The following is a 14,070-nucleotide window of genomic DNA, read 5'->3' as shown; positions in this document are numbered from 1 at the left end:
TTACAAATTACTGAACGGAAAATAAGAATCGCACCGCGTTTATTTCGCACTCTTATATCATATTCGGTCTGATACGACTCGTATCTGAAAATGGCGGCGAAGTTCGGTAGTTCTCGATACCAACTGAAAGCGACACAACGTGTTCAATGTTCAGGTGTGAGTGAGATTGACGAATGTGGCGTATGTATGATCCCTCTAAGAACGCAGGGTTGCCAATAGTTTTCAATTTTTAAATAATGCTAAAATTTCACATCATTTCCGGTTAACTAGGTTTTATAATAAGTTTGCGTACATGAAGCGCTCTGTTTTGCTTACCTAGCCTACAACTTCTTTATTTATTATTTTTAACAACATATGGCTCTTGTTTTGCTGTTTGTTCGAACCAGTGTTCTTGTGTTAATTTTGCATCCATGCAACGCAGTATATTTCTCCTTATACGGCTCAATATATTGGTAATGTACAACCTGGAAAATGCATAACCCAAAAAAAAAATTGTTTGTGTAAAGATACTTATGCAATCATTTTCAGGGTTACATTCTCACCCTAAGTGGGGAGCCACACGAAGCGAAAATAAACGATTTGACATTAATCTTTAACGTCAAATCGTTTATGAGTCTTTGGTTTCATATACGATTTGACGTAAGCGGGATCGATTTGACATTTTTACGCTCGGATTCACGGTTCGTCTGGCCCACCATGATCTCCATCAGGATTTCATGGCTCACGGTGAGAACGCATGGTCATTCTGTATGTGAGCCCCGTTCAGGGTCGCAAGCAACGCTGAAAATGTGTACAAATTTTCTACTCGGGAAACGTTCGGATGACGTTACTGTTCAATGTATCAAAACTAATAGTGTTAAACTTTATATAGAAATACCACTAAACATAACATCGTTTTTACTTAGCTTATCCATGTGCTTAATTGAAAACGTACTCGAACTTAGTTTTTCGACTACGGCTTCGGAGTTTCGTTGTTGCCTTATAGGAATAGTTTTATTGGAGAAATTTTTTCACAACTATGCATTGTAAAACGATGGCGGATGAAGTAAACGCCATGAATGCGCGAGACAGAATCTAATATGGAATGAACGCGTGCGCTTCACGTCGTTTATCTTTTTGCAGAATGAAACGCACACCACGATGCGAGCATTTTGCCAGAATGGCACGCACACTTGTATAATTGCGGGGGATTAAAGCAACGAGTCAGTCTACAAGTTACGGTCCGGAGACGCGTTACGAACACGACCGATATCTCTACATTGTGGAAAAAATATTCTAACACGAGCAATTGTATAAAACTAGGTGTTTATTTGATTCCTAACTGAAGTATAAAAACGCCAGGCTGCTTTCAGCCAAGACCGAACTGACGTGTGCTTCGTCCCACCTTCGCGCTTAAAAGGGGTCATTATCCTCGTGCCTATTCGGTAGCTTTCCGTTGTGAACATTAACTGCTTGGTAGTAGAGTGTTCTCTGTGTCTACACTGCATTTAATTTTGTCAAACCCTTAAGGTCTTCCATTACTGTTCGGTTTGTCGAAAAATAGGACGACGTGTTCAAATCGCTTTGCGCCTTGCAAATCGACAGACGAGAAGCTCGGCAAAGTGCAGCGTTGTCTCGTCTCGTCTCCTTCCGTGTATCGCTTCGCTGTAACGCTCCGGTGAATTACTGTATACTTTTTATTTAATAGTCTAGCGAACTTTTAGATTAGACTGCAGCTACTATAATTTGTAAATTGTTGAATATCAGGTCAGTGAACTTGACTTTGGTTTTTACACTCTTTTTCTGCCTTCTCTATCTCTCTCTCTCTCTCTCTTTCTTTCTCGCGCGCGCTCTTTACCTCTCTCTTTCGTTTTCTCTCTTTCTTTCCAGGATGTCTTTCTCTCTTTCGTTGATTAGTTTCGCTTTACTCTATGCCCACCATTTTGCACCAATTTTTACTAGATTAGAAACCTTTATTCTCGATTTCCTTTTTTAAACATCTTTAACACTATTTTCGGTATAAAAATGTGTTCTCCGTCCGCTATTATTTTTCAATGCTAAACCATTCAAGCGTTGTTATTATATTGAAGCCATGAGACGTCTGAAAAAGTGATGATTTAGCAATTATAGCGTAATTTAAAGACTAATGTGTACACTCTATGCATATGCGGCATTCAACATAGTTGACAAAACGTTTCCCGTCCTTTACTAATCTTCTTCCGTTAGCGCACTGGACTATTCCAATGAATGCGACTAAAGTAGCCTGTGCGTGAGTAACGAAAGCTCGGAGTTTGTGTCTTGTGCGACTACTTTGCTTAGAACTCAGCTAGGTTGAACAAAACGGCTTTCGGCTAAATGTGAAGCGCTCGACAAGGCAGGAGCGCGGCCGTATTCGAAGAGCTTAAACTCATAGAGCGGTATTTCGAACCTAAATTTGGTTGTTCTTCTATTTTCCACCTTCACGAAACACGTACAAAAATTTTGGGGATTTTGTTAAAATTTCTATTCTCGGAGCAATGTCTTTCATTCTTCAAAACAAAAAATAACACAGTTCCTTTGGTCTCAATGAAATATGATAGTTATTTCTGTTCCTCCAGTGTTTCTTTCTGATATGCACTTTTGTTTTATTTTTGTTTTTACTATTATCGTTCTAGTCCATTCTATGTCTTTATTGTACTCTCTTTGTATCTAGCTTTAAGTATTCCAGTTGTTTAAGTTTTCCAGCAAGTGTCAACTAGGCCGCATGACAATTGACTCAACTTGAAAAAATAACAATAATAATATATTGTTGTTATTGTATTGTAGAGACTTTGAGCTATTAAGCTACATTTGTCTCTTATAACAATAATAATTTCGAATATTGTTTGTACGCGTTTTTTTGGTCAAAATCCGTTACAGCGCTGCCACACGGTGCATAACTATAACACGTAACATAGTGTCAAATCTGGTATGCGCCCTGTATAACGTCGTGTTATAGGGTCTGCTGAGCCACAACGCTTTTGACGCCTGGTCGCTGTACTGTCAAAATTGTTATATGAGGCTGTTATATCTGCTGTTATGCGCCGTGTGGCAGCGCAGTTAGATTTCAGCTTTGGTGTACCCCGAAAAGGTAAACATAGCAATAGACATACTGACAACACTGGTGTTATCATGTCTCTTAAAAAACACGTGTGAGCACAGGAGAGCGCAGTGCACAAAGAACATGAGTGTTACCAGTATGTCTATTGCTCGAGTGATGTTTAGCGAGGCGTAAACCAATGCTGAAATCTAACTGGAAAGCCACACGAAGGGAAAAAAACGATTTGACAATAATCTTTAACGTCAAATCGTTTATGAGTCTGCGGATTCATATACGATTTGACAAAAGCGGGATCTATTTGATATTTTTACGCTCGGATTTACGGTTCGTCTGGTCCTGCCTTGGCTCGACACTTCTATGGGTGTGCACTTCTCGCTCCACGAAACTTCCCGCACTAGCAGCTCCTTGACCGCCATGTAATCGCCGAGCGAACTCGTAGCCCGTTCAACCGAAGATGTGTCGCATTCTACAGTCCTTTTCTTTTTATGAAGTCTGGGTCTATTAACTGCGCAGGCTAAAGTCTAAAGGCTAAAGTCTATTAACTGCCACACACCGCCGAAGCTCGTTTTGGAAATCAAATTTCGGAACGTCAACACGCGTTGTCTTGTATTGGATTGTATGGGACACTTCACACCGGCAACGGCGTCAAGTTACTCCGTCGAAAGCAAAATTGAGAAAAAAGACAACTACGTTCGCATGTTTGTCAAGGTTCGTATAGTTGGAGACACACCTCCAACTATACGAACCTTGACAAACATGCGAACGTAGAGTTGTCTTTTTTCTCAGGTTTGACTTCGACGGAGGCCCCAAGTGCCCCATAAGAAACCCATATAAGACAAAGCGGTTTTGACGTTACTTTACGAGTCGAAATTTGCTTTTCAAAATTTCAGTCCGCGGTGTAATTTGGGCTTAAAGCAAAACTGAATACTGAATACTGAAGCAAAAACACGTGTAAACAGCACAACAGAAAGTGAACAGAGAGTATGTTATGATTGACACATACTAACACCAGTGTTACCAGTATGTCTATTAGTAGGATGACGTTTGCCGGATGACAGGATGACACCGAGAATGGAATCTCACAAAAACGATTCGCTAATGAAGTCGCAACCATCATATACCGTAGATCTTGCCCTCTGCGACTTTTAAAATTGACTTTGATCTGTAGGAAAAAGCCTGGCTTATAACAAGAAAATGCAGTCGTACCATCTAAAACGGAGTTACGTCTTCAGTGACCTTTTGAACAACCTAAGACGACATTATGGGCTGGTTTTACATCCGCCATTCTCATGACATCACCGCCTCCACCCATGGTCGAGCATGCCGAAAGACCGTAGGGTAGTGGTTACCAATTATCTCTTCAACGTATGCGACTAGTCTTTGCTTCAGAAAGAGGAAGCAACTCTTGTAGTCGGTATTCACCACCGTTATACCACTATGGTTGGTACATAGTAGCCTAGAAGAGATTCCAGTCACAAGGCATCGATTCGCTATCTCATATCCAAGATGTTTGGTTATTCTTCAGCCAATGATAATGCTGCTGGATGAGCCTAATTTTTGCCAACGAAAAAATTATTGTGTGGGGCTGTATCGCACTCTGTTTTTCCCACGTTCACGTAATATTTCATCTTCCAACAGTCGTTTCGTTTTCTCTTAACTTTTTTCTCTGATCGTCTAAGCTTTTTATAATCCCTTACGCTGTCCTCCGTCCTGTGTCTGTCTATCGTTGCTTTATACACTGTTTTATCGTTCAGTGACATCTCTGCACTCAACTACATCAATCCAGCCAGATCTTGTCCTTTCACGTCGCGCACCCAAGGCATCTTGTGCATTCCTAAGGCAACAAGCAATGAGCTCCAATGACCAGGTTCCTTGCCGTTGCGAAGTTGATCAATCGCCAACCATTATCGTTACTTATCTCGTGTAGATTGTGAAGGTCGGCGGTATATCGGCTCCTTACAGACCGCCGTTAAAGATTCGCAAAATTATGTTTAAACATAATTTTGCGAGCTTAGCTGATTTAAAACAGCTAAGCTCTTTTTGAGCTTGCTTGTTAATTACACTTTTTTTTCATCGCCATATTTCGTACAATCTTTTGTTTGATTGACATTAAACGTTGTTTCGCTAGTTACTCTATTCCCAACACTTATGGTAAAGTTATGTTTGCATCGTCATAGATCCCCCGAATGCAGTACGTTTTATAGAATGCATCATTTGTTTCCATCCTCTCTTACTCGCCGTAGGGCACGTTTTGACCAGAAAAACAAAACAACTTCAGGCGGTGGTCTGTTCGGAAGTAACAATTCGCCCTTCTTCCACCATACTGTTCCATTCCAACAACAAGGACACAAGATGGTAATGGACGCAACACCTTCGCCGCAGAACGTGGGCCGCGAGTTCGTCCGCCAGTATTACACGCTACTGAACAAGGCGCCGGACCATCTGCACCGATTTTACAACAGCTCGTCCAGCTTTGTGCACGGTGGTCTCGATTCGAAACATCAAGATACGGCATTGGTGATCGGCCAGACGCAAATTCACGGCAAGATACAGCAGTTAAACTTTCGTGATTGCCACGCCAAGATTAGCCAAGTCGATGCACAAGCAACGCTGGGCAATGGTGTGGTGGTGCAGGTGACGGGTGAGCTCTCGAACGATGGGCAGCCGATGCGCCGTTTCACGCAGACGTTCGTCCTAGCGGCCCAGTCGCCGAAGAAGTACTATGTCCATAACGACATATTCCGGTACCAGGACATCTACACTGATGACGACACCGATGATGGCGAACGTGCTAACGGAGATGAAGACGGTCCCGATGCCGGTTCTGATGGATGTTTGGTGGAATCCAAGCACGGTGCATCCAGCGTAAACCATGGCGGCCATTTGCAGCATATATCGCAGCAACAACCGCCTCAGCCACAACCAATGGCGCAAGCTCCTCAGCAGTCCCTCTATTATCCATCGAATGTGATAAGCACTGGTTCGGGATTGTTACCTACTTATGGGCAATCTGTGGCTAGCCAACCGACGCAAGCTACCCAGCAACCTCAATCACAACAGCAACCCCAGCAGCAGCAGCAGTTGCAGCAGCCACAGCTTAACGGGCTTCACGAGGATTTGATAAAAAATGTAAGTTCCGGTGTAGGCACACTGTTGACAGGCGCCACGCCATCGATCGGTACTACCACAGTTCAACCTACGTCTATCGATCCGACTATTACTCACATCAACTTGCTAAATCAACAACCGTCACTCACCCAGGTCCAATCAGCAACGACACACGGATCATCATCCCAACAGCAGCCTCCGCATTCAAACCGAGCATTGGGTGACACGGATGTACCGAAAAGTTCTCTCAACCTAAATGATATGAATGCCACCGGTGGTGGAAGTTCAGGTGACAGTGAAAACCTGCCTACGATCATAGGTGGTTCCACCAATGACTTAGAAAACCATCAGTCACAGCCACAGCATCCTCACCAGACGCAGCACCACAAGCCTCAGCAACAACAGCAGCACCAGCAACAGCAGCCGCACCACCACCATCACCACCACCAACAGCAACAGCAGCAACACCAGCCGCCGCAACAGCAGCAGCCGCAACAGCAACTGCAGCACCAACAGGCACAACAGCAGCTGCAGCAGCATCAATCGCAACAGCAGCTGCAGCAGCAACAGGCACAACAGCAACTGCAGCATCAACACCAACAACACCAGCAACCGCAGCAGAAGCAGCAGCCGGAACAGCAGCAGTCGCAACAGCAGCTGCAGCAGCAGCAGCAGCCCCAACAACAGTTGCAGCAGCCGCAACAGCAGCAGCAGCAGACGCAACAACAGCAACAGCAGCACCAACAACAGCCGCAGCAGACGCAGCAGCACCAAGAACAACAACCGCAACATTTGCAACAGCAGCAACCGCAACATTTGCATCAGCAGCAACCACCACAACAGCAGCAGCAACAGAAACATCAACAACAACAGCAGCAACCACAGCAACAGAAACATCAACAACAACAACAGCAAAAACAACAACAATCGCAACCGCAACAACAGCAGCAGCCAACACAACAGCAGCAGACGCAACAGCAGCACCACCACCAGCACCACCACCACCAACATCAGCAGCAACAGCAACAAAAACAACAACAAAAACAACCACAACCACAACAGCAACAGCAAGGAACACTAAATCATCATAATAATCAGCAGCAGTCACAGGGACAAGCAAATCACCATTCGGGCGGTTTCGGAAACAAGCAATCAATCGCGGTGGTGCATTCGCTGGAGCCAAAAACCTATGCCAATTTAGTGAAGTCGGGTGTTGGAGCGGCTGGACCATTAAGCTTTGCGTCAGCCATGCAAGCGTCGCTAAACGTGGGTGGTTCCGTGTCCCAAACTTCCCAACAAAGTCACAGTCAGCATCAACAAACCCACGGGTCGCAGCATCAGCCACATCATGCGTACGGTACTGGCCGAGGACAGCGAGAGACAGTATCGCCAGCTACATCCTGTACTACGGCCGGAAGTATGGCCACCATCCTCAGTGTAAACGGCAAGTTTGCTAACGACCGGCAACAAGATACGCTGGGCACTGGGCTTGGCACCGGTAGTACTGGTGGCACGACCAGCAACTTGTCTCAGCAGCGATCGCAGCAGCAACGATCGCTGCGGGTGAACGGAACGGCCGGGACAGCAGGGCTACGACAGCAGGATGGCCGGCAGTCGAGCTACGGACGGCAAAACTACAACGATGGCGATGGTACGTAACTGGTGCAGCTAACATATCTGAAAGCTTGGTAGCGTTTTGGACGAGGTCTAATATTTCATTGGTTCACTGATTTCAACCAAATTTCAAACCGCACAATACACTGAACCGTCGGTCAAATATGACCTACACGTTATCAATTGTTTTCCATTTCTTAACATCAATTTTTGGGTATATTGTATTGAGTGTGGGTAGCATTAAATCAGCCGAGTACTAGAAACTAAAGAAAATCCTACTAAGAATGGCGAATAGAACCCAAACTGCTGTGTTTTTTCTTCTATTCTCCGTCGTCACATACACATTTTGATGTAACTAATAATGGACGATAAAAAATGGATTCAATATGAGAATACTCCACTGGTCATGGTCAAAGGCAAATGGCATTCCATAAACGACTTCAAACAATGTAATGTTCTTCATTTGAAAGAGAATTGTCCATCAAGAACTATTAAAAGCTGATGAAACGGTCAATTTACACCTATAATGCACCCAGCTCGGCCGTTGGAGCGAATCAGCCACGAACAAGCGACCAGAACTTTACAGGAGAAAAAAGTTGTATTTCATACTGATAAGGTCTACACTTCTTTGAGGACATCCATACACATCTTTAAGGGCACATAAAAAATGACGGAAGTTGGTTGAGAAGTTTCAATGCATTCACCATTAAGCCCGGATTTTGCACTGTCTAATCACCACACGTTTAGATTTCTGCAAAATTCTGTTAATGGTAAAAAAAATACCAACCGAAGAGCGCCGCTGCAAATCACTCTTCCAAGTTTTTCACCGATAATCATGTAAAAATTCTACACCGATGGAATCGTAAAGCTACTTGTAAAATGGTGAAAGGCAAATATGTTGTTGATTGAAATTGGTAAAAAAAATTGACCTGTCACATACACAGCGCGGAAATTTTTAATACAACGAAATACAGTTACTGTGGAAACACATTCCAATAAACATTTTGGCGGGAAAAGCATAACACAGAAAAACACTCAAAATACGAACATAATTATGCCTGTTCACTAACAAAACATTTGTTATCATCAGATCCCTGAAATAATTACAAACAATGCGGTTTACAATGTTCCCCTTTGACATTTATCAACCATAACTAACATAATAACAATCCAGCTCGTACAAAAACACATTGTCATTGTAATTGAACTTTCTTTCTTCTTCTTTTGGCGCTACAACCGCTGAGCAGTCTTGGCCTGCACCAGAGACAATGTTAATTTCTGATGCTCTTTTTCTGTAACATTTTAATTTTTACGGACGGGATTGTTAGCCCCGCGCCAACCCCCCTCTGTCACGCCGGTATCGGGAATCGAAACCATGGCCGGTTGAGTGACAACCGATCCCGGGATTCGAACCTAGGCAGAACCCAGGCCTGCGCTGACAGCGAAGAGCGTTACCGACTGCTCTATCAGCGGGGAATTGAACTTTCTTTACTGTAATAGAAATCGTTTCTTTTGATAGCTAATCCGTACACACCTGTTATTGTTCTACATTTGATTTTTCGTTTCGTTTAGAGCGACGTCAAAGTTCGTCCGCCCAGTTAGGTGACAACCACCAGCTTTTCCTCGGGAATATACCGCATCACGCGACTGAAGATGAGCTCAAGTCGTTGTTCAGCAAATTTGGTACAGTGGTCGATTTACGCATTCTATCGAAATCAGTTCAGAAACTACCAGGCGTGCGAACGCCACCACATTATGGCTTCATCACCTACGAAGATCCCAGCTCGGTGCAAACGTGCCTAGCGAACATGGTAAGTGAGGTAGATAGCAGCAAACTCATCATTAAAACATAAGTAATAGTAGGATGATTATTACTCATACTCTGAATAGTTATCAATGATAATAATTTTCCTTAACATCCTCAATAAGCTTTGCCTCAAAGGCAAATTCATTGCACAACTACTTATATTAAATTGCATAACATAAAAAAACGAGCACTATTTTACTTGCAATTTACGTCGTTTGCAACAGATAAACATTATGTTTTTTTTCTTCTTTTATCGTTAAGCCCCTCTTCTTCCCGGAAAATTCGCCGGACGGACAAAAGTTGAACGTTGAGGAAAAAAAAACGCGCGTCCGTGGACCAGGCGAGAGTGGAGGACGTATTAACAATGGCGGACTCGGCAGTGGCGGAGGGTCAACGAGATCTGGTGGTGGCTCAGGAGGCCAATCGCGAAGCGGTCCATCGGGTGGCCAGGGTGGCGCCAGTATGAATCGTGGTGGTGGTAGCGGCGGTGCTAGTGGTGGTGGGGGCGGCCAGCGAAGTCTCGGTAGCACGGTCGTTGGTAGTAGCGGAGGAAATCGTGGCACAGGAAGTGGCGGTGGCAGTAGCGGCTATGGTCAGCGACCTGATAGGAACAACGTAAACTCCCAAAGATCTGTCGCTAATGCAACGGGCATCACCAACCGTGGTTTCGGTTCTGGCTTCTAAATGCAGAGAGAAAGGAGACATCGATGAAAGCATTTTGAACATAAAGACCCGCATGCGTGTATCGTAAGCAAAGACACAGACCGTCGCACGGACGTGTGATGCGAACTTAGCTAGAGCATGCTGGCCAAGACGCGAAAAGATGTCGGGCCTAGCAGTGAAGCACTTGAACAACGTTCTCAGAGGTTCCAATGTCTTTAGACCAAAGCAATCAACACATTTCCAACACATTGGGGACAGCTTCAATTGTTGCAGTTGTCAAAATGCATACATGTATATTTATGCGTGTGAACGAATGCACTATAAGAACAAATTACGTGATATGCACTAACATTGGGAAACCGCGAAAGGACGACGAAAATAAGGAACAACATGTGCTAGAATACGAACGATGTATTTGTCGACATGAATGTTTGTGTTTTATGTGATCGCGCACGCAATTCTCTGACAGCAACTGACATTTTTGCTTAGTAGCCTTTTTCTTGAATTCCATCATCATCTGATTGAGTCTACAAATTGAATCGAAAACGTACCATATTCTCAGCAAATAGTCATATGTCTAGTTCGAGTTGAAGTGAAAAAAATTCTGATAACCCATCCTACGCGTAATCCGCTTGTTTGTTTCATGCAGAGAAACAGTCAGAGGTGTATTTTCATCTGCTTAAAGTTTTGCATTCACGCTAATGCACCGAAGACGAGGTCCGCTTACTATAATGCGACTTTAGTGATTTCCTCTTTCCATAACTGGGAGTTTGAGCAATTGTTGGCATCAGACCCAAGCTGGTGCTTGGAAGCAGTCTAGACTTGGCTTTCGTGACATCCGATTTATTGAGTAATCGGTGCCTCCGGCTAGAATTAGAATAGAATAAAAAGGCGATAAGAAAAGAGATTCCAAAATATTGGAACGAACATATGGCGCGGAAAGCAGCAAAGGAAAATTTTTGATACAAACTTCTTAACGAAATGGAAACGACAGAGTAATTAAATTAAAAATAGTTTTACTTAATTATCCTCTAGAACTTACAAACGAATGCACAGCTACATACGTACACATAAATACAAAGAAAACAACCTATACGCAAAGTTCTATATTTCCCCGGTATTAGCGTTCAGTGAAGTAAGCACATGCAAATAATAGAATGAACAAATGATAAATTAATTATGTGTATAATGCTTTTTTTACATTCTAGTTTCTACACATCGCCTTTTAGGTCATTTAGTGAATAAAAAGCGAAAGCAGAATTATAATTCAAACAAACTTAAAAAGAGAGTTAGTAAATGAGCAACGGCTGTGTTGCGCTTCTTGTACACTTTCGAGTCGGCTTTCGGTTGGTAGTGATAATGTCACGTCAATATCCATCGACAAACATAAATACGGCCCAGTCCGTTCTTCTAAGATTAAAAAAAATCTATCGACAAACAACGTAGTTATGCCCTTACCTTAACCTTAGTGAAGTATTGCACCTAGGAGGGGTTGTGATGGGTTTAGGTTGGGGTTTGGGAAAGTAGTAACAAATCAGAATATGGTAGAAAAAACAATTGGAAGATTCTATACTATTATTCCTATCTGAAATGGGGGGATCTGGGTTCCTGTTTTTGGGGGGAGTTTTTGTTTATCGGTTCATTCTTCCAGGAAAGGGAGGACTATCGGTCCTGGAGAGCTTCACTAATCCAGGTGCCCTGTTCAAGGGATTTTTAAACGGGAAGCCCCAGATCAAAATCTACACCGGAGCCGAAGCTGGAGCCTACAACTTGATGCAAAATATTCATTTCCTTGTGTCATCATGCGGCAGACTTTGTCAATGAAAGGAGAACCTATATCTCTTTTTACATTCAATTGCGATTCGAAATAAGTTTGATTTATCTGTTTTACTCTGTTTTGAACTGGGAACAAGATCACGAGGCTAAAAAAAACTACAGACCAATGAGAAGTACATTTAATGAATATATGTAAAAAATATGTATGTGATAGGATAATTTTTCTTAGAGACAAATGAGTACAATTACGCACGTAGCCGTTTCGTGCATCACATGCTTTCCTTTTAATATAGAGTGCTATGCTGTAGACGATGTCCGAACGAACAGACTTCAAGATACCGATTGCTAGCAAGAGAACAATAGTATAAAAAATTATTATTTCCAGTGTACGATAAAAGGTCAAGAAATTAATCAGCACAGAAGAAGTGTTTCTTGAGAGAAAATCAGTAAGCTGGATTTTAAAACACATACAAGACTGACATGCTATTGTGTCCTAATTGGGCACAGTAAATGCATTATCCACCTTACCTAGAAACAAATTGCAGCGCATCAATACCCGTTGCAAAATTAGCGCTAGCAACGTCAATTCTTCATGCCTCCTAGCTGCAAAAAGGTTCCTTCTCGTGTGCAAAAGAACACTGGTTTGCATACGATGATGAACAGCATAAAACGCATGGCAACCGTATCCTCACTGAGCTTCTCTTCCGCATGTCGTTAGTATTTTATGGTTGGAAATTCTGGACACCATTTCCTCCAGAACAGTTAATATTTCATTATCAGATTGTGTAGGCAAAATATTGCTACAGCAACTCCGATCCAATCAACAAATGCCATTTTGCCTATATGGCATATTAAATAAACAAAAGCTGCAATAGTAAATCACTTTTCATATCGGCGTTCTTTTGCACGTATCTATCTGTTTAAATCGTATAACCCAACATTAAAAATAGGAAAGCGAACAAAACATTAAAATAAAATATACTGATCGTAACAGAACCCAGAATTTTAAATGGAGTTTTGTGTAAAGGAATTTTCATATACGAGGGGTGATCAAAAAGTTTTGCGAAATTGGAATTTCCGCGCGCTACGTATAACCGATTTTGGTTTTTTTTGTGGCGTTAAGTAGCTACACATTTCAGTGACTTTTTGGTGAAAAGTTCGGCGATTTTGAGTAATCGGTCAATTTTTGCCAGCTATTTTGCTTGGACGTGTTTTTGCTCATCGGCGATGCCGTCTTTATCTGCTAAATCGTATCGTAGCGTCCTCCCTTCATGGCCTCCTTCAGTTTCCGGAATAAGAAAAAGTCTCAGGGGGCCAGATCTAGAGAATACGGTAGCTTAGTCATCATTAGGAATGAATTGGAATAAATATGAAATATTAGTGTGGTGTTTTGGGCAATAATTACTCCACAAGTTATGAATCGAATTTCATCAAAACATGCACAATAGTTGCTGGTCACGTGAGAAACCATGTGACAAAATTTGGTCCTTGCAGGACGAGGGGAAGGGGGGGGGGGTTCCCATACAACCCCAATCCTTAAAATACGCGCTAGGGTATCGTTTCTTAGGTTTTGGTGGTCTCTAAATCGATTGGCTTCACTTAAAAGCCTTTTCCTTCCTTATCCACCTATCACCACCCCTCATTCCATCCATCTTGAAGTAGTGTGATGTTGGGGGGAACTGCATACCCCTTAATATGAAACTCAAACTCAAGCGTTTACTCGAGCGTCATTTTGCTATAGCAAGAGAGAAAGCAGATAGCAGCAAGAAAGAAGGGAGAACGAGAAAGCTGTAGCAAAATGACGCTCGAGTAAACGCTTGAGTTCTCGTTTGAGTTTCATAATAAGGGGGATAGTTTGCGTTTAATTTTTTAAGAAGGTAAGAAAGAGAGAGAGAGAGAGAGAGAGAAAAAGGGATGTATAGAGAGAGAGAGAGAGATAGAGAGACAGAGAGAGAGAGAGAGAGATAGAGAGGTAGAGAGAGAGAGAGAGAGAGAGAGAGAACGAGAAAGAGAGAGACATAGCAACGGACTGCTACAGCCTTCT

At 42.8% G+C, this 14,070-nt stretch overlaps 1 protein-coding gene across 1 annotated transcript; it reads left to right on the top strand.

Annotated features, from left to right (window-relative positions):
* Positions 1–5,307: 5,307 nt before the first annotated feature.
* On the top strand, positions 5,308–11,570 carry LOC128269846 (mediator of RNA polymerase II transcription subunit 12). Its single transcript, XM_053007254.1, has 3 exons — positions 5,308–7,817; positions 9,353–9,591; positions 9,849–11,570. The coding sequence occupies exons 1-3, from the start codon at positions 5,411–5,413 to the stop codon at positions 10,269–10,271; spliced, it is 3,069 nt and encodes a 1,022-aa protein (XP_052863214.1). The 5' UTR covers positions 5,308–5,410; the 3' UTR covers positions 10,272–11,570.
* Positions 11,571–14,070: the final 2,500 nt, after the last annotated feature.

This window comes from Anopheles cruzii, chromosome X (genome assembly GCF_943734635.1).
Source record: "Anopheles cruzii chromosome X, idAnoCruzAS_RS32_06, whole genome shotgun sequence".
Classification (NCBI taxonomy): Eukaryota; Metazoa; Arthropoda; class Insecta; order Diptera; family Culicidae; genus Anopheles; species Anopheles cruzii.
The sequence above is the reverse complement of the archived record's forward strand: the minus strand, read 5'-3'. Positions and strand labels throughout refer to the sequence as shown.